The sequence below is a fragment of the Larus michahellis genome, chromosome 9, assembly GCF_964199755.1.
Source record: "Larus michahellis chromosome 9, bLarMic1.1, whole genome shotgun sequence".
In the NCBI taxonomy this organism is placed as follows: domain Eukaryota; kingdom Metazoa; phylum Chordata; class Aves; order Charadriiformes; family Laridae; genus Larus; species Larus michahellis.
This window is the reverse complement of record NC_133904.1, coordinates 14755694-14778729: the sequence shown is the minus strand read 5'-3', so window position 1 is coordinate 14778729 and position 23036 is coordinate 14755694. Positions and strand designations below refer to the sequence as shown.

General features: G+C 36.1%; 1 protein-coding gene across 6 annotated transcripts in view; it reads right to left on the bottom strand.

Moving 5' to 3' along the window:
- The window catches only part of UNC13C (unc-13 homolog C), a 239651-nt gene that overhangs the window by 156968 nt on the left and 59647 nt on the right, over nt 1–23036 (bottom strand). Inside the window, exon 1 of one of the 6 annotated variants that reach the window (XM_074600308.1) lies at nt 12913–16252. The exons of 4 other annotated variants lie outside the window; for them this stretch is intronic. In XM_074600308.1, the coding sequence (XP_074456409.1) occupies nt 12913–15877 (2965 nt within the window). In that variant the 5' untranslated portion in view covers nt 15878–16252. Of the gene's footprint in view, nt 1–12912; nt 16253–23036 lie in introns of those variants that run through there. One more of the 6 variants, XM_074600307.1, reaches the window with a different exon arrangement.

The following is a 23036-nucleotide window of genomic DNA, read 5'->3' as shown; positions in this document are numbered from 1 at the left end:
TTGTGCTTCTTAATTTTTGGTGGTGTCAAAAAACTACGGTCCTCTTGAAAACTGGGCTTTCTTGACAGTCTCCAGCTTGTAAGAACGAGGGTAGGGAATAAAATGCAGAGATCATTTTAAGCACTCTCTTCCGTCCCCAGAACACATCAGAATGGTAAAACACACATTATCCATAATGGATAAAGAGGCATATTTTAGCTTTTTTGATACAAATGATAACAGTAAATGGAACCAAGTTATTAACTATAGTTTATGAAAGCAGTCAGATAATTGATTATTGCAAGTCTTTCCACATCACAGCCAACATCCCCACAAAATATCTGACTTGGATCACTATATCATAGTCTTACTTGCAAGCTGACGTTCCATTGTGTTTCTTCCAAAGCAATCCAGGCAAACAGCCACCTGGTTGGGCACCAACTGTGAGAGTACTCCCTCAGGACTCAAAGAAAAGCATGTTCCTTGGTACTTTTTTACACTGAACATGAGGATTTCACCAGGACATGCAAATTGGTTTGTGGCAACAGCATAGACAGAAGTGACAGTAGGGCAGGAATGTTAAATGACTGCCCGGGACATAGGAGCGAGCTGCTGACCATCTTAGGCAACAAAACGGACATGTGCAACGGCAAATAGTTTAGTGCCATAAAAGCAGATCAGAAGGTCAAAGCAGTTGGTGCTGAAGATTCAAGCATCCACACCACAAATGTTTTGGTGGCATTTATTTCATACCATTTCTCTTTTTGGCCCTGTTGACTGGAAGTCCACTAGCTGCTGAGCACATGAGGTGTGATCTTGGAGAGCAACATCTGCCTCGGTTGCGTGAGTAAAATATCTAGATCACACTCAGACATTCCAGTGGTCAAACAAAATATTGTGAATTGGGAAGACTAAGAGATTTGCTGTTGTAAAATAAAATGATGACAGTGGCAAACCCATAAGTCATATAAATGTTCTATTGTTGAAGACCAAGAACAATACATACGCCTAGCATCGAGAACAAAGGAGCAGAACATAATACCTGGGAGACAGTTGCATATTTCACAGGCTATGATGTTCATAGCTGCTATTGGTATGAAGTGGTTTCATCTCTTGTGGGGTTGTATTAATTTCCTAGCTAAGATTTAAGAAACTATCTAAAATAGACCAAAAATTGTCTTCAAAAAACCCAAACTAGGAGGGCCAAAAAATTTAGGTAAAACTTACAGCAGTGGAAGAAAAAAAATGAGTCAATGTATAATCACACACAGAATAAAAAAAAAATAAAAATTACATCAGCCAACATTGCTTACTTAGATAAGACAAAGAAATCAGATTTTCTTCTGTTGATAAGCAAACTGGTTTAACTGATATAAGAGATGGAAGAGACTTGAAATACCACAATGATAATACGATTTTTGAAATTTGTTTTTCATGACATTCCCTATGTAAGCAAGATAAATACAGTAGAAGTGAAATTGGTAAAAAATAGCGTACAGTTGTGCTGTGATATTTGGGAGTAATTCTTTTGGTAAAAGTATCATGTGGCATAACAACCAATATCATACAGGTCAATTTCAGCCAATGTTCTCAGCAAGTTGGATGAACAGAATTTCACAGAGTCTGTAGAAGACACCAATCTGGAATGGGCTGCAAGCATCTGAAAGGACGGAGATAGAATTCAAAATATTCTTCACATATTATTGAATTCACTTCGCTGCCTTGACACTAGTTCTATGTTTGGAAGAAAAAATGAAAAATGGCAAAAAAGTGATTAGATAGCAGGGCAAGGTATATAGCCTATTTGAAATTAAAAGCATTGTAAATGTAATATTAAGGCAAAAAAGGCTACTGTAATTCCAGAAAGTATTCGTATGTGTCATATACGAGAGAGAGATGACTCAGCTCTATGGACACCTGTTAACTTCAGCTGAAGTTGTCTTTCCAGTTTTTTGAATCATGCTAAAAGTAAACGAACAGAAAGAGGATGACAAAAGCCAGAACAAGCAGAGATTCATAAAATAATCTGAGGACATACTGAAAGGATTTGGTTTGTTTTGTCTTCTTGAGAATTAAAACTAAGAAAGGAGGTGGTGACAGCACTTCAAATGCATTAGAGTGTAATGGAGTAATACTTTCTTTTTCTCCATGGATAATCATGTTAGTTACATAATCAATGTCAAATAAGGCAAGAATGTATGCTTACTCACAATTAAAAAATATACAAGTAGCATTCATGTAGCAAATAGTATGAAGTGCAGCAGTTTTTGTTCTATGATATAATTACCTTTTTTTTTAATTGAAGCAACTCAAAAAAAGTCTCAAGATAATTCTCATGAAAGAGATTGACCTTCTTAACAAAATAAAAAAAAAGGTTATTTTCCCTAGTGTTAGCTTTTATGCTATAGTTAGAAACCAAATCAAATTATACACTGTTTGCTTCAGCTCTTCTTGAAAGTAATAAGTTGAAATAATTGTGCAAAACCACCAAACTGACACCCAGATGTTAAGACCTATAGACTGGTACACTAGAATTCAAAGCATGACTTTTGGTTCTATTGGACTTTTTCTACCTTACAGGACACACATAAATCCTTCCAAATTGCACAATCCACTTTCATAGTTAATAGGAAAAGGCATATCTCCTTGTCTTCTGCTTTTCTTTATTTATAAAAGAAAATTTCAACCTACATACCTTTTAAAGTTCCCAAAAAAATTTCCACTACTTGATATTTGCAGTATCTTCCCCACCTTACGGATGCAGAGATGCATCAACTCTGATTGTGCTAAATGGAACAGGAAGACCTACAGGTTAAGATTAAAAACTGCTTTATTTCTTACTCATCGATTTTACATATTCTTCTCTCCCGGTTTATTCTACATTCCATAATAGGTTTTGTCATGTCTGTCTCTCCTTATTCCACCTTGGTATATATGCCGCTGATGGACAAGAATTCCTTTGGTGAGGCTGCAATTACACTGGTGATACCTAGAGCTATACATAGTTTATGAATCTGTAATAGCATTGACAAATCACTTGCTGCTGTTTGGCCTATGATTAAGTAACCTCATTTCTCAAAGACAAGAATCAGAGTCAAAAAGATGTTTTGCCACATCACATCTCAGATTCCAGTGTAACACAAAACAAGTCCAACTAGTTTCACTAGTCAACTCCAGAGAAGCTACTAGCTTCCACTACTTTAGCTCCAGAGAAACTAGTAGCTATCACTACTTGTATCGTGAAAACAGATCACAATCTTTTCTTCTTTTCCATGTTCAACAGGGTTTTCTTTTTTTTTTTTTCTCTAGTTAACTTGTATCTCTTAATACACCTTGTTCTTTACCATAGTATTGACATTTTCTCAACAGCTCTACCAACAACATAATTAGAAGACATGGGCTACCTGGAAAAACCTCTCTTTACATAAGTTTTAATCTGAAAATTAGTAAAATTTTCAGTGGAATGAATAAGACTTTTACATGAGGAAAGTGCAGAAGAAAACTCTCTTTAAAAAGTTATATGCATTAAACAATATAAAAGCGCAGGTGTCTATGCATGGGTCTATTTTTTATTTTTTTTTTACTAGAATTATTTATATATCAAACAATCCTGTCTTTATTTTCAGGTTTACTAAAACTTCTGATCATGCAAGGTATTTTAAGAATACTCTCTATTGATCAAGGAGGTAAATCTCATGGTTGACAAAATTTCATCATTTTCAACAATAATTTTGGATCAGCAGGAACTAGAGAGGTTTCAGATATTTTCTCCTAATTAGAGTCCCAGGGAGACGCAACTGTGTAGGTGCTCCACTGATCACCTCGAAAATGTGCAGAAATAAAAAGTCTGGCACCTGTCCAGAATTTTGCTTTGGCAGCAAAACAGAGAATCTGTTTATTTTCACACTTTATTTTAATATCCTACTTACCCAATAGATCAGAGGAAGATTTGAGCATATTTATGAACTCATGTTTTCCAAGTCATTACATTTTTTAAATGCATGTCTAGATATTTTTTCAGCCAGTTGCTTTAACAAGATTCCTTTTCTCCTGAAGCTACATAATAAAATAATGCAGTGTTATTTCTGCTTCTAAAATACAATGATCTAAAGAAAAGGCTTAAATGTTTAAGAAATAAAAATAGAAAATATTTCTTAATCTTGGTGATAAGATATTGATTTGCATTCATTTCCACAGCAGAACCAGTATAAATAAGTCCTTGGAACTGACATTCACGCTCAGGTTTTCTCTTAGCTCTAGCAAATTTATTTTAAATCTGTTTAAGCACAAAAAGGGTAGGGAAATTGCATGAATATTAATCAATCTACATTAATTCTAAAGCCAGTGAAAATAGTGTTAAATAGTTCTTGAAAGGAGTAGAGTAGTAGAGACTTTTTTTCTTTTATGAAGGAAATTAGGAGTTTTAATGAATTACTTTTCCTAAAAAAGGAAGTCATTCTCTAAACAGAAGTGGTTTGGGGTGGTTTGTTTTGGGTTTTCTCCATTTGTTTTTAATAGCCAAAATATGGATGATTTCTGCTAAACCTTCCTGATTAAGGATGTGGGATTTTTGTGGGTTTTGTTGGTGTGGGGTTTTTTTTCAATGATGATTAAAGAACAGGTATAGCTACCCCAGCAAAAGGGCATCTGATAACAATAGAATTTTTTTTGACTCCCAGACTGTTACACAAGTGTATTTGTGACACGTATGGTCCTGATGTAACGCACACTGATTCAGTAAGAGTTATTATGCTAAATTGTTGATCCTTGATTTATTTGGTTACTATCCTTTTTTCAAAAAGATGAAGTGGTACAACTGAAGATTTTCTGATAAACAGGAAGCCTGTAACTACAAAATTAAAATCTAATCAGCCATAAGAACACTATTATATTTTCTGAAAGACATATTAAACCATTTTCTAATGAATTCTTTTACTTAAGTTTTCTAAAACTCGGGATTATTTTTTAACAGATCTTGGAAAAAAACATAACTTCTTGTTAATAGGGGTTTGCTTTTATTTGAATGTTAAAAGTCTCTAAGATGATGATCACTACTCTCAGTATAGCTTTCCTTACTCCCTCTTTTGACAGACTGAACGCATAGTAGCAGCAAACTGAGGCAGATCCTCCTTCTATGAAGCCCTAACTTTAGAGTCGGCAGTGAATGTAACTACTTGCTCTTTCTTCACAGACAAAAGATGGATGTATCATCTTAACCATTAACTGATTAGATTTCCTCATGTAATTTTTCTAAAGCAACCTTTCCACAATTCTATTAATCTCAGGCTGAACGGACTACCATATGCTGTCTTAAATCTCTGTTACCCCTTCTCCCCATCAAAGGGCAGATAGAGAAGCGGGAAGGGAAGGGTAAAGTCTTATACCTGACTCTAGAGTGAAACCAGTGGCAAGAAACAAAAATAAATGCATAGACTCTTATGTGCACAAAACAAGCAAATGCAAGAGAGACTCAGTCAAATTGTTATGTATTGGTTACATGTTGGAGTTGTTCATAATTCTTTAGAACACTATTTTACTTCCTGTAATATTACCGGAAGATTCCTAGAGTGCACATATGTATGTGTGTGTGTGTATATATATACATGAAAAAGGATTTTCTAGAATTTTAGCTGAGCAGGTTGAATGCAGGAATATATTGTATTTATCAATTCCTACCCACATCATCTGAAAAAGTATTTTGTTTCCCCCCACTTCAGCTTCTTACCCCCCACAAGAACATAAATAAAAGAAGTTTACCTGACCAAAAGACAGTCACAAACATGAAGTTAAGAAAGATTAAAAAAAAAAAAAAAAAAAAAGGACAGTTGGAAAAACTGGATTATTAAATTCCATAGTTCATTGTCATGCCCAATACAGCACCAAAATAGATTCCTTAACTTGCAATAAATCTTGTTTCCTCAGTACCACACATCTATTCAGGTGTATAGCAAGGGTATCTATTTCTTCCCCAGCCTGTTTACACAATACATCTGTTCCATTGTCACTGGCTTCTGCTGTGAACATGAAAGGAAATTTACACTGATGAAAAGTCTCTGTAATCTAACTGTTTACATTATTTACATACAAAGAGAAGAGCAACAGATGAATCAACTTCTGATAAAATTTATTATGTCCCCAAATCTAGTTCTTTATACCTCATACGTTAGGTGAATATATATTTATTCTTTCTAAACATTGCAGAACAACTATATCAGCCACATAGCATACACAGTCAGCCCTTATATTAATAAATTCTTTCATCACCCCAAGTTAAAAAAAAATAAAATCTTTTAGGGATACGGCAGAATACAACCAAAACCTTGTATCACTGAATACTGTTGTTTCAATATTCTGAAACAGAACAGAAATCTGGGGGCTTGGTGTTGCTGTTAACTTATTAACTAAAAGTGCTCCTGTCTGGGCTATTCTTTCACAATGTTGCAAAGACTAATTACAGCATACTCATTCATTAACTTCTTTTTATTTTCCCCATTAGACTATGCCTGAGGCTGGAAAGATAAGGAATGCCATTGGGCTGAGTGAAGCAAAAGAATCTTAAAGAGATAACATAAAAAATGTTTATTTTGTACAAGGTGATGATTAACTCAAAGGAAACTTAAATGCAGACACAACTCTGCTTCAAGCCTTCCACAGTGGGGCCTTCTGGTGAGTGTTTACAATGAAGTACACCTAAGTATGTCAAAACTATATCAACTTAAAGCTGCATTAGTTCAAGACAGCTTGTTTAGATTTAATTATGCCTAAGCCTTCAATAGTACCACAACACTATTATTCACTAAAGGATAAGTATAAACTGAAGTTTGTATTTAATTTTTTAATACCAAAATACTTGAAGAAATGAGGTGGTAATGACAACAGGGGGGTCTTACAGATTTCAAAGAATTCCTGCAAGACAACAAACTGTTACTTTTGTTATGACAATGTCAGACTGATCAAAAAGGGGAAAAGATAACCGTTATCAACAACCTCTTTTATACTCTGGTATGAACAAGACTGACTGGTCAGTGAAGCAATTTGCAGCTCAGTTTGCCATAATACGTGCAAATATACATGTTCTATTTTTATTAATTGCTGTAGTATTTTATACATTAAACTAGAATTCTGCCATCTGACTAGACATCCTTCCCTTACCCACCATCAGCCTGAGAAGGAACTTTACTTTTAAGTGAAAAAAAAAACCAAAAGCAAACGCAAACCCACACACAATTCACAGTATTTTAATCAATCAACATAGTTACCTCAAGTAATTAGGAAATAAGATAGGATATATGTCTACTTTTCATTTCGCTTTCTACAAACAGTGATCCTTTCTTAAAGCCCACTTCCAAACACAGCTAAAGTAGATTGAGTGCAGGAAAACTCTTTAATATTTAAAAGAAAATTACTTTCTAACAGGCTTCTTATTTCCCCATTACAGTCACCACCAGCCAATATGCAGTTGCCATAACCAAGGTAATGGTTTTATTTATCCTGTTTCCACCTGAATGGCTATAAAATGACTTATTCATTCACCAAACAATACCAGATCCATTGATTTTCATATGGGCCACCGCACTGATCTTTTCAAGTCCAAATACACGATTTATATTTATGTAACAAAACTTGTACAATACTATCAACTACAGTTCTTAGTTACTATTAACTGTGCACCTATACAAGTGTATTAAAAGCAAATGTGACGGAGGTAAGACATAAAGGAAGCAAAAGCCCAAGTTCCACAAAACAAGGTTCAATTAACTTCTAAAGCCTATACTCTCTGGGGAAATACAGCTGACTCGGGCAGCTCCAGCAACCAGTTACTATAAAAAAGCTAGAAAAGCTGTCAAATTAAGAAAATATATACTTGTTTCAAAAGAGTGTAGTTTGAATAGACAGTTTGAAATATGCATTAGTAATATACTATTTTGTTGACAGCTTTTCTTAATGTGGAAACAAATGACCACACTGCAAGGGGAGCGCAGTAACACATTACTGGTTCCTTTGGTTTCAAATGTTAGCATCACTTTTCCTCCTTCAGGCATACACAAAATAAGACTCTATTACTACTGATTTCTAAGTTCGTTCTTCAGTCGGACACTACTAAACATAATACAAATCTTTCCTATAGAACAACAGAAAATCCACTTTCATCCACATGTTAAAGCGGCAGCTCCCAACCCTGGCCTCTATAACTTGACCTGTCACTGTTTGTATGTATAGAGTAAGATGAGCTCACCCATCTTGACACCATAAATGATTTACAGGCTACTGGGAAGGGATGCCATCCAGAGGGACCTGGGCAGGCTTGAGAAGGGGGCCCATGTGAACCTCATGAGATTCAACAATGCCAAGTGCAGGGTCCTGCACCCAGGTTGGGGCAACCTGTGGTATCAGTACAGGCTGGGGAATTAAGGGATAGAAAACAGCCCTGAGGAGAGCAACTTGAGGGTGTTGGTTGACAAGAAGCTCAACATGGGCTGACAATGTGCACGCGTGCACTCACAGCCCAGAAAGCCAACCGTAACCTGGACTGCATCACCAGCAGCATGGCCAGGAGGTGATTCTGCCCCTCTACTCCGCTCTGGTGAGACTCACCTGGAGTACTGTGTCCAGCTTTGGGGCCCCCAACATAAGAAGGACACGGACCTGTAGGAGCATGTCCGGAGGAGGGCCACAAAAATGACCAGAGGGATGGAACACCTCTCCTATGAGGACAGGCTGAAAGAGTTGGGGTTGTTCAGCCCGGAGAAAAGAATGTTCTGGGGAGACCTTATAGCAGCTTTTCAGTACTTAAAGGGGGACTACAGGAAAGATGGGACAAACTTTTTAGTAGGGTCTGTTGCGATAGGACAAGGGGTAATGGTTTTAAACTAAAAGAGGGAAGATTTAGACAGGGTAGAAGGAAGATTTTTTTTTTTTTACAACGAGAGTGGTGAAACAGTGGCCCAGGTTTCCCACAGAGGTGGTAGATGCCTCATCCCTGGAAACATTCCAGGTCAGGTTGGATGGGGCTCTGAGCAACATCATCTAGTTGATCACGTCAGGGGGATTGGACTAGACGGCCTTTAAAGGTCTCTTCCAACCCAAACTATTTGATGATTCTACTCTATGGCAGAAAATTCAGACCAAAGGCTTTTTAAAATCTGACCAGTCACCAAATGATCAGTCAGATCTTCATCAACTAGATCAAGAAGCTATTGCTTGTAAACTACCATTCATAGAAAGAGTCAATATTATTAAAAGCAACTCAGAAGAGCGCATGCAACTCTGGAAGCTTATCCAGAGTGACAGTTTCATCAGGAGAGAGAATGATACTTATTCTAAGGCACCTGTAAAAGATAACAAGATAGGGATGGAATGAAAGAACCCACTAGGGAAAGCTAGAAAATAACAATAGAGGACTGGAACAATAAATAAAAGGGTAAGAGTTATTTTCAATTACAGAATACAAAGAAACAAACCATTGGCTAGCATTTCTCTGATATTTTTCTAAAAAGCCTTCAATCCTTCCATTAATATACATGCATCATCACAATGCCTTACAGAATGTCCTTACAGAACTTTAAATCCAAGGATTATTCACGTACTGCTCACGTCTCCTCTCATCCATATACCCTATTACTTTCACTCCAGTATATCTCCAAAAACACGTTGTAATAAATAATACATAAGCAATCAGCGCATAGCGTATTTTTTCTCTCCAGCTAGAGACAGAGAATAGGACTATCTGATGGGGCTCTTGTGCACAAATAAATTATTTATATATCAAAGTTTCAATGACCTTACCTCATGTGTTACTAGAATAAAAATAATAGCATTCTAAACCTTTCTTTTGTACTAAATTGAAGAAATAACACTACCATATTACCTGGCTATATCTCTGGCTGGCCAGATTACTGTCTACCTGTTCCTGCCTACATGTAGAGATGAAACAATTCATTAAACAATAGATTATGCGTTGGTTATATAATGAAGACTAATTCAAGGAACTTGATCTGCAACTAGTACTTTTCCATCCACAAATAAGAAATCAGAAGTTGACTGTGAATCAGTTATAGAGGTAAGAGACAAAAAAAAATAATTCATAAAAGTAGTGTAAGCCCTACATCAGCTATTAGTCACTCTTCTTTAAAGGTATTACTGCTCCTGTAAATATTGAAAGGAAAATACAGTTCCCTAAACCACTGTTTGCTTAAATGATAAATTAAGTATTGTGTGGATGTGCATGAATCCACGTAAATAAGAGGGGACAGGTTGTGAAAACTGACAGGCTACAAACTGTACCTTTTGTGTGTTTTGTAGAACTCCTTTTAGAACTGATTTACAAAATGTTGTTTCCTATACTAAATCAAAATTGCTCTGCAATTCAAGTAATAAACAGAAGTTAAACATGTTTTGTCTTAGAGGATAAACTGACATTGAGAAGACATCCTTCTTCAAAGACTGCATACAAAGTATTCAAAAAAATGCATTTCCTTGTCACAGAACAATTGGGGCTGGAAGGGACCTCCAGGGGCCACCTTGTCTAACAACCCTGCTCAAGCAGGGTCACCTAGAGCAGACTGCCTAGGACCATGTTCAGATGGCTTTTGAATATCTCCAAGGACACAGATTCCATCTGTGGATTCCGTTATCTGTGAACAGACCGTCTATAATATCAGTCATCTAGCTCATTGAAAGTAAAATCATGAAAGATTTGACTGCAATAATACTGCATGTCACTCAGCAGAAGTAGTTTTTCATGTAATGTATTCTTTTCGTAGGCTACTCCAGCTAGGAAATATTTTTGAAAGCTTTAAATTCTGAAGAATTGTTAGGTGTTCTGCATACATCAAAAGGTAAAATATTATATTCATCCATTAGATATAAAACACGAAAGACTTAATAAGTTAATAATGGTTAATAAGTATTGTCAGGTATGCTACAGACCTGAAAATATGTTTGTAACTAATCAGATGGTGACTGCTGAGGCAGAATCCCTGATGGAAACACATGGCCTCCCTGTTGGGGTTGAAGATGAAGTATGAAGAGAAAACAGAACTGTTATTCAAGAGTCAATACATACTGTTTCAGAGTATTCTGAAAAAGTAGTGTTGCAGCAGTTCATCTGTAAATTCCCTTTGACTTCTTGCTGTAGTCCCTTCTCCTTTATTTCAGTGGGAACAAAAATGGAGGTCCTAGTTTGACATCTTACAACCATGCAGACACTTTATGCCCCATAGACTACACCAAATAACATGTTTTCATAAACTTTCCTTAGGGTAAACTGGCTTCTCTGTAAATATAGTATAAGAAATGCTTCAGTAATTCAGAAGAAAAAAATGTCAACATACTAAGAGATTGAAAGAGGTCTTTCACCTGCTGAGTTAAAGGAAGAACAAACACACTTAATTCACAGAACTGATTGCATGGGATGTAATATCAAAGATAGTTCTCATTTTCTAACAGCCTCTGTTATTTAATAACGTATACAAACGTACAGACTTTAAATAGTGGAACCAATTTGAGTTTCACTATTTGTATCTTCCCTGTGTGCTTTCTTTAATTAGGCCCTCAGACCTTTATATTCCTATTGTACAACAATGACTAGGTAAAATGACTGTGGGTCCCCGCTTCCATGCCTCAAAAAATCATGAAAAAGTAATGAAAATACTAGTTTTGCCAGCTATTTCTTCATACATACACCATCTAGTGTCTAACACAGTAATGTAGAAAAACATCTGCAAAAGTAGTTGTCCATGTACAAAAGAAACTGTATAGCAGCTCAAGCTTTGTATGCTCATTACTACTAAATACAATCTTTTGCTGAAGGCACAATCATTCATCTTTAAAATGAATGTATGAGATGATTATTTTATTTTTTTTCAAGGCAGATAAAGAAAGCAAAGATTCAGTCAAGGTGACAATTACCATTTGGCCAGCTATGGTAATTACATGCTCCCAATTAAATGCACATGCAATATTATAACGTTAGCATTACAATGTATGTTAATATTGAAAATCACCATATTTATGTATTACTAGAGGTATTAGTTATGTATATGACTGTCTGATTTGAAGTATACCACAGAAGATAAAGATCATGAATAAATCTGTGTCAACACCCTCTGTGAGTTAAGTTCCTTTCTACCGCCGCTGCATACATGGATGCTACCATTTACAATCCACCTCTCTTTCCTCCCTACCCTTCTCTTCCCTTTTTTGGGGACTGACTACTTGTTTGAGGGCTTAATGGGAGTACCAATAAGGACAGGATTAAAATCATTTTAGACTTGCACCCTCACAAGTACATAGCAAGTTATAGGTTGCATAAAGGGTGCAGAACACTGCTCATCAGGAAGGATCACAGAACAGTTTGGGTTGGAAGGGACCTTAAAGATCATCTAGTGCCAACCCCCTGCCATGGGCAGGGACACCTCCCACCAGACCAGGCTGCTCAAAGCCCCATCCAGCCTGGCCTTGAACACCTCCAGGGACAGGGCATCCACAGCTTCCCTGGGCAACCTGTTCCAGTGCACCACCACCCTCAGAATGAAGAACCTACCACACCTTGAAAACTGTTAAAGGAAGCAATGCAATATATGAACACTCTGGATTACTCCTGTGAATAAATTTATAAAGCTATAAGAAAACCAAGAACATTGTACTGTTTAGTTCTTCTTATAGGATTTAAATCTTGTGAAATTTAATTTTCAAGTTACTGAAATTCAAAGCAACACAACTGCTTATAAACATGTTTGACTAAATATATTCAGAAAATTCCTTCAAAACAAACTTGTAAAATATTAGCCTTTTGACTTCCATGGGACTATTTCACCCTAGGAACAAACCTAGGGATAAACTGAATTTTTGTCACCAAATTCAGTGGAAGCAGGATCAGAAATTAGCGTCCAACAATGTTTTACTTAAAAGACAATATTAAAATACTATTACCTCCAGCAAGGATCTTTTCTTCCAAATCATTCATTTGTTTCTTATATGCTTTTAAAGCAGCTTCTTTAAATGACGGTCGTATTCTTTTTTTCTTTGGAGTTTCAGTAAGCATCTCTGGGACATTCTGATTTTCATCTTCCCTTACTTCTATGTCAGCAGCCATGTCACTTTCAACTTCCAATATCTCTTCACTGATCACACCGTCAAAATGCGTGTCATATTGCTCCTCTGGTAGTATTGCATATGGGGTTTCATAGGAAGGCTGCACCAGTTCATATTCTTGGATCTGCTCACTAGTTTCACTACTGTTAGTTCTATTTTCTAGTTTAGCAAGGACTTGTTCCATTACTTCTACATAGTCTGTTTCATTCTCACCAGGTGGTTCAATTAAGTCTTCCTCATATTCTGCTTTGTAGCAATAAGGCTCAGCATAAACATCAGAATCAAGTGTTGTACTTGATTCATTTGCAGTAGACTGAGATAAAGTTCTAAATCTTCCCATGAAAGATGATCCACTGTCTTCATACCCACTTAAACTCTGTGTACTTTTATTCCAGACTACTTCTAAAGCTGACTTAGCACGTTGAAGCGTAGATCCAAATTTAGGAAAGCTGAAAGTCTTATCAGACAGATCTATGCTTAATCGGCTATGCCATGATTTAGGGGCTGTTTCTTCCGAGTCATCGCTTGGTAGTTCACTCTGACTTCGGTACATCATAGGCAATCTGTTTTGATTCTGATAAGAGGAAAGAGAATTTGTTTCCTGATAATCATCGTATTGACCAGTCCACTGACTTTGTGATTCACTATCAAGGCCTGGACATGACGGAGAAGTACCATCAAGGGTAAAATCATAGCTTTCCGTATCATACTGGAGGTCAGAACTTTGGCACTTTCCAAAATCTGTCTGTTGATCTGAAGGGCTGCTCATATCATACACAAAAACTTCCTGCGTGGATGAATCTAGGCCCAAATCTGCCCCTTGTTGCAACTGATTCCAGTCTTTCCATGGGGAAAGATCATCACGTAAAGAAAGCTGAGAATCACTATAGTGGCTTCTGTCTCCAGATGCACATACTATTCCATTGCTTACGCCACTGTCAACAGCTTCTGTGTTCTCTACTTCATTTTGCTCTGGATACTGTTGCATATCTTGGACAAAAGTCTGTTCCTGGGAACTGCCATACCAGTTTGTAGAATCATCTTGCCTTCGCTGCCAAAGTTCTCGATCGGAGGAAGACAAGAGTGAACTGCCATTTGTTCTGCTAAAATACTGATTTTCTGAAAAATCCTCAGAGTAAGACTGACACAATTTTGAGAAATCTGACTCTGAACGGCTAAGTTTTGGTGTTACAAAGTCATTCTGTAAATGCCATAAAGGAGTCATGTCTGAATAATAGGTTTTTGATTGTTTTTCCATGTTGTCAAATTCTGGTGACTGACTGCCATAATTTCTTCTGTTTGAAAAGGTGCTATTGTCAGCAGTTCTATTAAGGTCTTCAGTATTTGGGGACTCAGTATTCCCCTTTGTAGTGCTTGTTTTTATCTGAAGTGCTGATTTAGATATCTTTGCGTAACTGTTCTTATTTATATCTGATTCCAAGTCTCTATCACTGTCAGGTGACTCCCAGTCATGCATTTTAGTTTTCGTCTCCACAGTTAAAAGCTTCATATCCATACTCTCGTATGTCTGAGAGGAAGGTAGTCCTCTTTCTTTTTTGTCTTTTATGTCATGGGAAAATATGTCTGTAGAAATTCCAATGCCAGTTCCCTTAAGTTTATAAGACTTTTTTAAAATCAAATCTCTCTGTTGTGATGACTCAAAGTAAACAAGAATGGGTCTTGGCTTTGCATTTGGACAGTCTCTTTGCTGCCCCAGTCTTTGGGCAAACTCAATTTTAATAGTACTTTGTGCCTCCGAAAACCCCATTTTATCTATCAATATTTTGTAAACTATGTTTTCAGTTTTTTCAAGCCTCTCTTCAGGCACATTTAGAAACCTAAGGCTTGCTTTGTTTCCTGGATGGCCTATCTGCTTAATGTAGTCGTGTATGTCCCGAGTTTCTCTTCTGGACTGTACAAATCCAGTTCGCAATTGTTCAATTTCATTTTGTACAACTTCTACGCTACTAGAAATTTCGTCAATTGATTGTTTCAGAGCATTAACATGCCCTCTCAATTCAGAGAGTTCTGTTTCAATTTGACTTATTCCCTGAAGCTCTTTAAAGATCATTTCCATAACATCATGGGTTTGACTAATACAACCTGTCGAACTAAAGCCAGGTTCAAGAGTATTTGATTTCTGGTGACGGCCAGTTCTGTCTAGAGATTTACTTCTTAAGCCCCATGTTTTCTTCCATGTACTTAGTTCTGAGTCTGATGAGACACATTCTTGACTCTTCTTCCATTTCCTTAGCTTTCGTAAAGCTCCCAGCTTCAGTGTGTGTAAAGTGCGTTCTCCATCAGAACTTCCATCAGATGGTGCAAGGCTGCTTAAGCTTTTTCTGTTGCGTCTCACAGGCATTGTGTGTGATAAGTATTCGTTTTTCTTGCTATTGCTTTTTACTTCACTTAACGACTCAGAATATGAACTGTCATTTGAAGACAGATCTTGAACTATATCTTCATCATTACTGTTTGTTACAAAAATATGCTTTTGCAGTCCATTGGCAATAGCAACTCTGTAACTGAATGTTGGAGAAAGTGAAAATTCTCTATTACTTTCCTCTTCTTCAGTTGATAAGTTGCGAGCAGATGGACACTTGGCAATCTTTTTAACGGTGCTTTTTAAAGTATTCGAAAATTTTGGATTCTTTGTTTGTCCAATCTGAGTTAAGTCTTGTTCCTTTTTGCTCTGACAACTCTCTTTCCTTTTTGTACTATTTCCCGATTTCTTTGTAAACATTCCTTTGCAAATCTTATATAAGTAAGATGAGATCAGGCTCTTTAAGAGGGCAGAAACCATGGAGTGTAATTTACATTAATCTGTTTCCACAAAACACAACTTTTGTTCCAAACAAGTATTTGTATCTCCAACAGGATCATCAGCAAATATTTCATCAACAGAGACTATAGACATGTAAACTGCTGATGCTCATTTGACAGCAGAAAAAAAAATAATAAAAAATCACACATCTGCTTGTTTGAAACCAAATCCTGAAGGGGTTTTGTATGTCTTGCAAAATCTCACTCTGTTGCACATGGTTTCCTGAAGTGTCTAAAAAGAAGGGAATGACATTACAATGTTTGCCAAACAAACTTATGATTCAATAATACTTATATTGCTTTAACTGGGTTACAATGGAAACACAGAGCAGTTAAGTATTTATTTATACTTTCCCCATAACCATCTGAACAGAATTTTTCATGAACGACTGAAGCTGAAAACAGTTCTAGGCAAATATTTTTAACATAAATGAATCAGCTATACTTATTTACAGGCTTCTTTGTCCAGTTTAATTCTCTGAGTTTAACTCAGATATTTGGTATTAATGCTGTCTACTTTTTTTCAGAGTAATGACATTTCCATTTAGATCCATATGATATACAGCACCGGTCAAAAAACCGACAGGGGAACAAGTTATTACTAGCTAATAAAATAGAAGTAGAAAGGCCTCTCTTGATTCATCTTTGGAGCAAGGCAGGATTCTGTGCAACAAATCAGTACTGTATTCGTAAAGTACTGTTCTATCTTGAGATTGAATTATGCGCATGGCTATGGTTTGAGAAACGGATGCTTTCTTTTTATAACAGATTTTAACACGTTCTGGCAAGCCAGGATTTAAAGGGGGATACCCCTCCTTGGTTTCTCTTCTTTAAGAAAAAAAACAAAACAAATGTATAGAAAGTTACAAAAAATCATAATGGCAACTGATGGAATGTTCTCATCCAGGTTACTAAGTCTTACATTGTTCTGATCACAGAAAAAAAACACCAAAAGCCTACACAAAACAAGAGGAAGGGGGAGAAACAATATGATTTACAAGTCTCAGGAGAAAACTAGGTGCCATTAAAAAAGGAAAGCAATTTGGAAGAGTAAGAAAAGATTTCATCAGGTACCTGGAAGCTTCTATTCCATAAAACAAAAGCTTGTATTCCATAGAAACACAGTCAACGTATTTTAAACATATACACCTACTTTTTTGTACAGCATATCATTGACCTCCCAGTCTCATAGTTGCAGAACAAAAACAGGATCTCCGAAAAATCCAACAAAGAAATAGTTCTTAAAATGGACGTTTCAGTTTCTAAATCAGCTAAAAATTCTTTGGCAGAATAAGAAGTGTATTTAGATACAGGGTATATGAAAATTTGCTCTGTGGTATCTTAAGGGGATTAAAGGACATGAACTGTCCTCCTTGTCTTCAAGCAGTATGGAACTGTATGAAACATTATGATCCCCTCATCCACCTCAAGATCTGGTCTTTTCATTACAGAGTTTGTCTTCACTGACCTTACTATTATACTCTTGTTATGGTCAATAATAAACACTAGCTACTGATTCATAGTGAAGCAGCAAAATGCACCACGTTGAATAGAGCCAAAACAAAGCTGGTAAAAGCCTGGTTGGCTTCTGGAATCCTGGAACAAAGGATGTAAACAGACTTATTTCTTTTCCAGTTATAAGAAAAGCACAAGAGTGAGCAGAAAAAGAACAGACCATATTCTTCAGCCTTCCTAAAGTTGCTGTCTGTTATTTTCCAAAAAGTGAAATATTTGTGGCACATGAATCACATTTTTAACATATATGCATCAGCACAGCTCTTGTGACTTCTCTTTCTTCCAGGCTTATGCCCAAAGTCAAAGTATTAAGAGTGAATTAAGAGCAAGCAGCTTTTGGAAGGAAAAGAATGCTCAATGAGACTGTATGCGATTTTTGAGGCATGCAAATAGTATCTCTCAGAATATTACAAAGCTCTCACTAGAGCCAAGGCTGCCTCGTTTTCACATATTATTAGTAGAGAAAGGAACCATCCTGGGACACTTTTCCAATATCAAAGGCATGTTTCAAGATGTAGAAACACTTGTTAACCATTCAGCCCTTACACCGAATGTTTGTAACCATTCGTTGAACAAGACTTGAAGCGTGACTGCCTGCCTATCCTCTGCCCACACAATCATAGCTTTCTAAGTGCCCTCTTATACAAACTTCACTCAGATGACTTGGACATTCTTCTCATTGAAAAGACTTGAAACCAAAAACCTATAAACAAGCTAAAAGGCTTGTTTACTGGCTCAGCCTACAAAACATCAAGAAATAATGAAGTTATCATTGGAAACTGGAACATTTCCATTCATTTTAAATAAGGTTTAATCCTTCCCTGTACAAGAATCTTGATTTCATAGCCAGCCATATATATTTGTTTTATCCAATGCCTAACCTATGCTTTTTATCAGGGATAACTGAAAGTACAAATAGCTGCAAATTCAGTACTCAAATTTATTTAAACACAGTTTCTGACAATGCCATAATAAAAGTGGTACTGTTACAAACGGACACAGATATGCTAAATGGAGCAGATTTATTTTCTCTCATGCGAGTTCCATTCCATCTCAGCTATATTAGTCATATGATCTGTTCATCAGTTTACAGCCTACAATTGCTCTGTCAAATACTCCTTTTCTAAAATTGTATGTCTAAACATGGAATCAAGTTTGAGTCCTTACAGGTCTCATCCATTTCTTTTTTTTTTTTTTTTTTTTTTAAATTTGCATTGGGTTGTTCTTAACATTTTAAATCAGTGTAGGTTAAAACTCTAGGAAATAAGGAACAGTCTTTTGAGAAGCACATAGGACTACGTCAATTATGTGAATGAGCTGAAAGTTGTCATTCAATGATTTTCTGGATTTATCCAGGTCTCCCAATAAACCATCACAACCCCATTTTTTATTTTCACTTTGCTTGCTTATTGACTTAAATAAATTTATATGATAGAAGTTGAACAGAGGTGGGTTAACCCATTCTAAACATAAGGAATCAAGTTGAAATGTTACAGCAGTAAAGCACAGACTTGATGCTAGATTATTATAGAGCAGAAAACTAGAAAGTGTTACAGATTCTGAAATTAGAAAGAAAATAAATTGTTAGTGGGTTCCTTCTGTACAGAAAGGACACAATAACACTTCCTTCAACTTTTTACCCACAGCAAGTCTGAATATAGACTTTTGTCAATCAACTTGATGGTGAACAGGTAATTTGGATTGATTTCAAGGATACTGTTGATAACAAAGCATTGTCAAAATAAAACTTGTCAGTTGGAGTCATCGAGTATAAAGGACCTTATTCCAAAGTCTAAAACTAATGTGTCAGGTAGAAAGGGGGTGGAGTGGGCTGTGTTAAGAATGTTAGCTTTTTAAATAGTGCAAGCAGTGTATTGTAGTTATATTTCTGAACACCACATTCCCACATTTTTTTTTTCATTCTATCAAATCCAGCCCTCTATTTTTATAAAGAAAGAAAACTGAATCATCCTAAAAAAACCCCTCAATATTTAAAAAGAATGGCTAGACCACTGCTGACCTTCTGTTCAAATCCCAATGAATGAAGCTGTAGATCAGCAGCCCTCTCCATTCAGAGGTAGCTCTGTGGATGCAGACTGTCCCCTCAAAAAAGCAAGAAACAGGCAGAACCATAGCCCTGCTTCACCTTTACGCTATTTATCAACTACAAGGGGCCTGTGTGTATTGGAAGGGCACATGGAAGAAGATGAAACTGAAGTGTAGTCTCCCTCTGTAAAAAGGCAGTTTATGTCCAGATCACCAAGACACTAGGGGAAAACAAAACCTAACCAAAGTGTCTTTTTCTGCAGCAATGCCACTCTGCAATACTGCTAAAGTAGTCACTACTGCCTATAGCAGCAACCTCTATTTGTGATATGCAAAATGCTTCACAGAAATTAATTAATTACACATGACAAACAAAATGTAAACAATGCACTTTGCAGTTGCAGAAACCAAGGCTAAGAGAGGTTCTCTTACTATCAGGAACATAAGGAATCAATAACAGAATAACTAGAATTCAGATCTACAGATTTCTCTAGTATGGTCTTTCACTTGTCTTATGGTCTTCTGGGAATAAGGTTATCCTGACATATAACTGCACCTACCATCAGTGTATGTTTGTTGGGCAAAACCTATGCTACCTTTCTTCAGACGAGCATAACTATGTGTAGTCCAGATTGCTTCATGAGTTTACTATAACAGCAGCATTATACTGACAATCATCTCAGATGATCTAATTCAGAAGAACTTAATGTGAAACAATTATCTGCTCCTTTATATTCTTCTTAAATTCTCCGTATATTCTAAAATACTGACATTTTTGATCTGTGTTATCGGTGAGTCTCTCAAGGTAAAGTGATACTCATCTTAATCCTGCACATGCTACTTACATGACCTGCCTGCAGACTCCAGCAAAGACAAAGACAACAGCAAGAAAGTAGTTCTGCTTTCTCTTTTGGATAACTACTCTTTGTTCCAGGAATTCCTCAGGTTTTCACCAGCAGAGTTTTACCCTATCCTATCACCCCCTCCAACATTCACATGAGAGCACGGAGTGCTATCAGCACTCTCTCCTTTTGGCTAGAAAGCTATTCCTATTGTCCATCAGTATCATTTGGACACTTCACTATATCTGCTTATTTAGCTGGTGATATTTCTTTATGGATCCTGCTTTTAATGTATCTAACCACCATCAAACACATTGCCTTTCTATTTATGGGGAATGTTACCAATACAACTAACCGCCAAACTGCTGTTTCAACCCCCAGCCTAAAGAGACTACAATCTGCTTATTTTTTAACCCACAAGGCCTACTCTGCTGTCCTGAAGAGCTTCTCATCAAGTACACTATAGAATCTAAATATTTAACAGTCATATTGCAAGTCTGGTCATTCATAGCTGTTACTTATCTGTTCTTTCAGCATACAACTTATTCAAGTTTAAGGATAACAACAGATGCAAGTAGCACGTACTTAAAAATTACTTTGGCTCACTGTGATTTAGAACAGTGTCTGAAACAGAAACCATATATAGAACACCACATATTAGTGAATTAACTCAGTTGTTTAACAGTTATTTGCTTCTACTTTATAATACATAGAAGCACACTGTCTTCAGGACAGCTTATAAGAAAATGTACATTCCCAGCTAGCTAGCATGAGTAATTATTCTGTAGACAAAAGCTGTCTTCACTGCTCCCCTACTGCTAGGACCACTATGGGAAAAGAGAGGATTTTTTTTGCAGTCAAAGATGTTTTTTCCTCAATTGCTGTTCAGGATGGACATGAATTGAAAAAAATAAAAACTCAATTTTGCAATAATTTTTTCTTACTTTTTTAGTTACATTATTCTCCGCATCTTTGTGTGTTTTCGTAATATTTGCATTCCTCTGAAGTCTTGTTACAGCAACTGTGAGGCTAAAGCTGCCAATCAATTATTTACAAACTACTAATAAAATTGTTGAAAACATTTAGAAGACTACTTATTAGGGTATATAGTAGGGTATTTATATTACACATATGTGAAGATTATATTTGAAGCAATTGTCCTTAAAGGACAATCACCTTGACTGGAAATCCAAAAAAAAAGGAAGAGATTTGCCAAATATAGTAGATTAATACTTAAATGTGAAGAGCTACTGAACTATCCTAAAGTTAAAATGTGGTCCATTTGGAGAGAAGTAGTTAGATTAGTATAGCATAGTTGAATATATTAATGCACACAAAATTAAGAGACTGCGGATGATTTGGAACACAGCTTCAATAGTATTTGGCTAAATGTACTAACCTTTTTTTCTTTAATGTTTCTAGTTGTTTCCTCAACTTCTAAAATGAAAAGAAGAAAAAAAGAGACTATAGTGCATAAATAAGGTGGCAAGAGTGAACCTGAGAGTCCGTTTACCCCCTTTTACTGTTGTATTGGATTGTAGTGGATGTATTACAGCTGTATATATGATGTATGCTGTACTACATAAATTTATTTTTAGTCAACACTCATTTCAAAAGCTGCTAAGATTTTGAGATACTTCCCTTTAATAGTCCATTCCTATTTAAATGAAGGCTACAAAAGGAATGGAAAACCTGGAGAGAGAAAAGTTATTTGCTGACAATATGGAGATAATGGTATTTACTAAGTCAGTACTAGGCATATTAGCTTCTGAGTTAGACTACTACATACGTGCTATTATGTCAGATAACCACAAACCTACAAAAGATTTATTGTATGGAGTACAAAATAATCAGAACCTATTTAATGCTTTTTAAAAAAATAGAAAGCATCAAGATGCATTTGTCCAAATCTCAGCTTTGTCCTTAATTTTGTGTTTTAATTAGAAGTTTTTCTTTAGAGCATCATATGCTGAGAGCTCAAGTGATTTAATTTACACTGAAGCATAACACATATGCAGAAGATATATTTACAGTATACTGAGTGTACATTCAAAATATTATATAATACTATCATTACAAACTTTTCAGCAACTTTAAACAATCTCTCTAATCATCCCATCAGAAAATATATTAAAAAAAAATCCCTCCGTTTTCTTCCAGGTATAGAATTTTAATCGTCTAATTGTACTGGCCTGAGCCTTGGGATGGGCAATTCTCTGCCCTGAATTAGATCTCTCTTGGACAGCGGCTGCCATGGAGTGACTATGTGTGCATTACACCACTCTGTGTAACACAGATTATTTTAGAGAGCCGTGATTTTTTTTTTTTTTTTTTTTAAACTACTTACAAAAATTCTCTGCGAAACGTTTAGATTAAGGCAACAACTTTAATGGGTGAAATGTTACTTGAAGCCCTCTGGATTCCATCCTTCCCCCACAAAAAGATTTTAAATCTTTTCTAACTTGTAGTCAACTAATAATTCCATTCAATTTTTAGAAGCCAAAAGTATGAAATGAACAGTTTTTATAAAGAAGTCTTTAGTTCAATAAATGCTAGCAATAATCTGTGACATTTACATTTGAAAAAATGACACAAGCACACACCACTACTGTTGACAGCAACACACACTAGGATGAGTAGGCACACACAGATAGGAGCCAAGGAGCCATGCTTGCTAAACACCCAAAATTACATTCATTGATAAGAATGGTAGATATTAAAGATAATTTTAAGTTT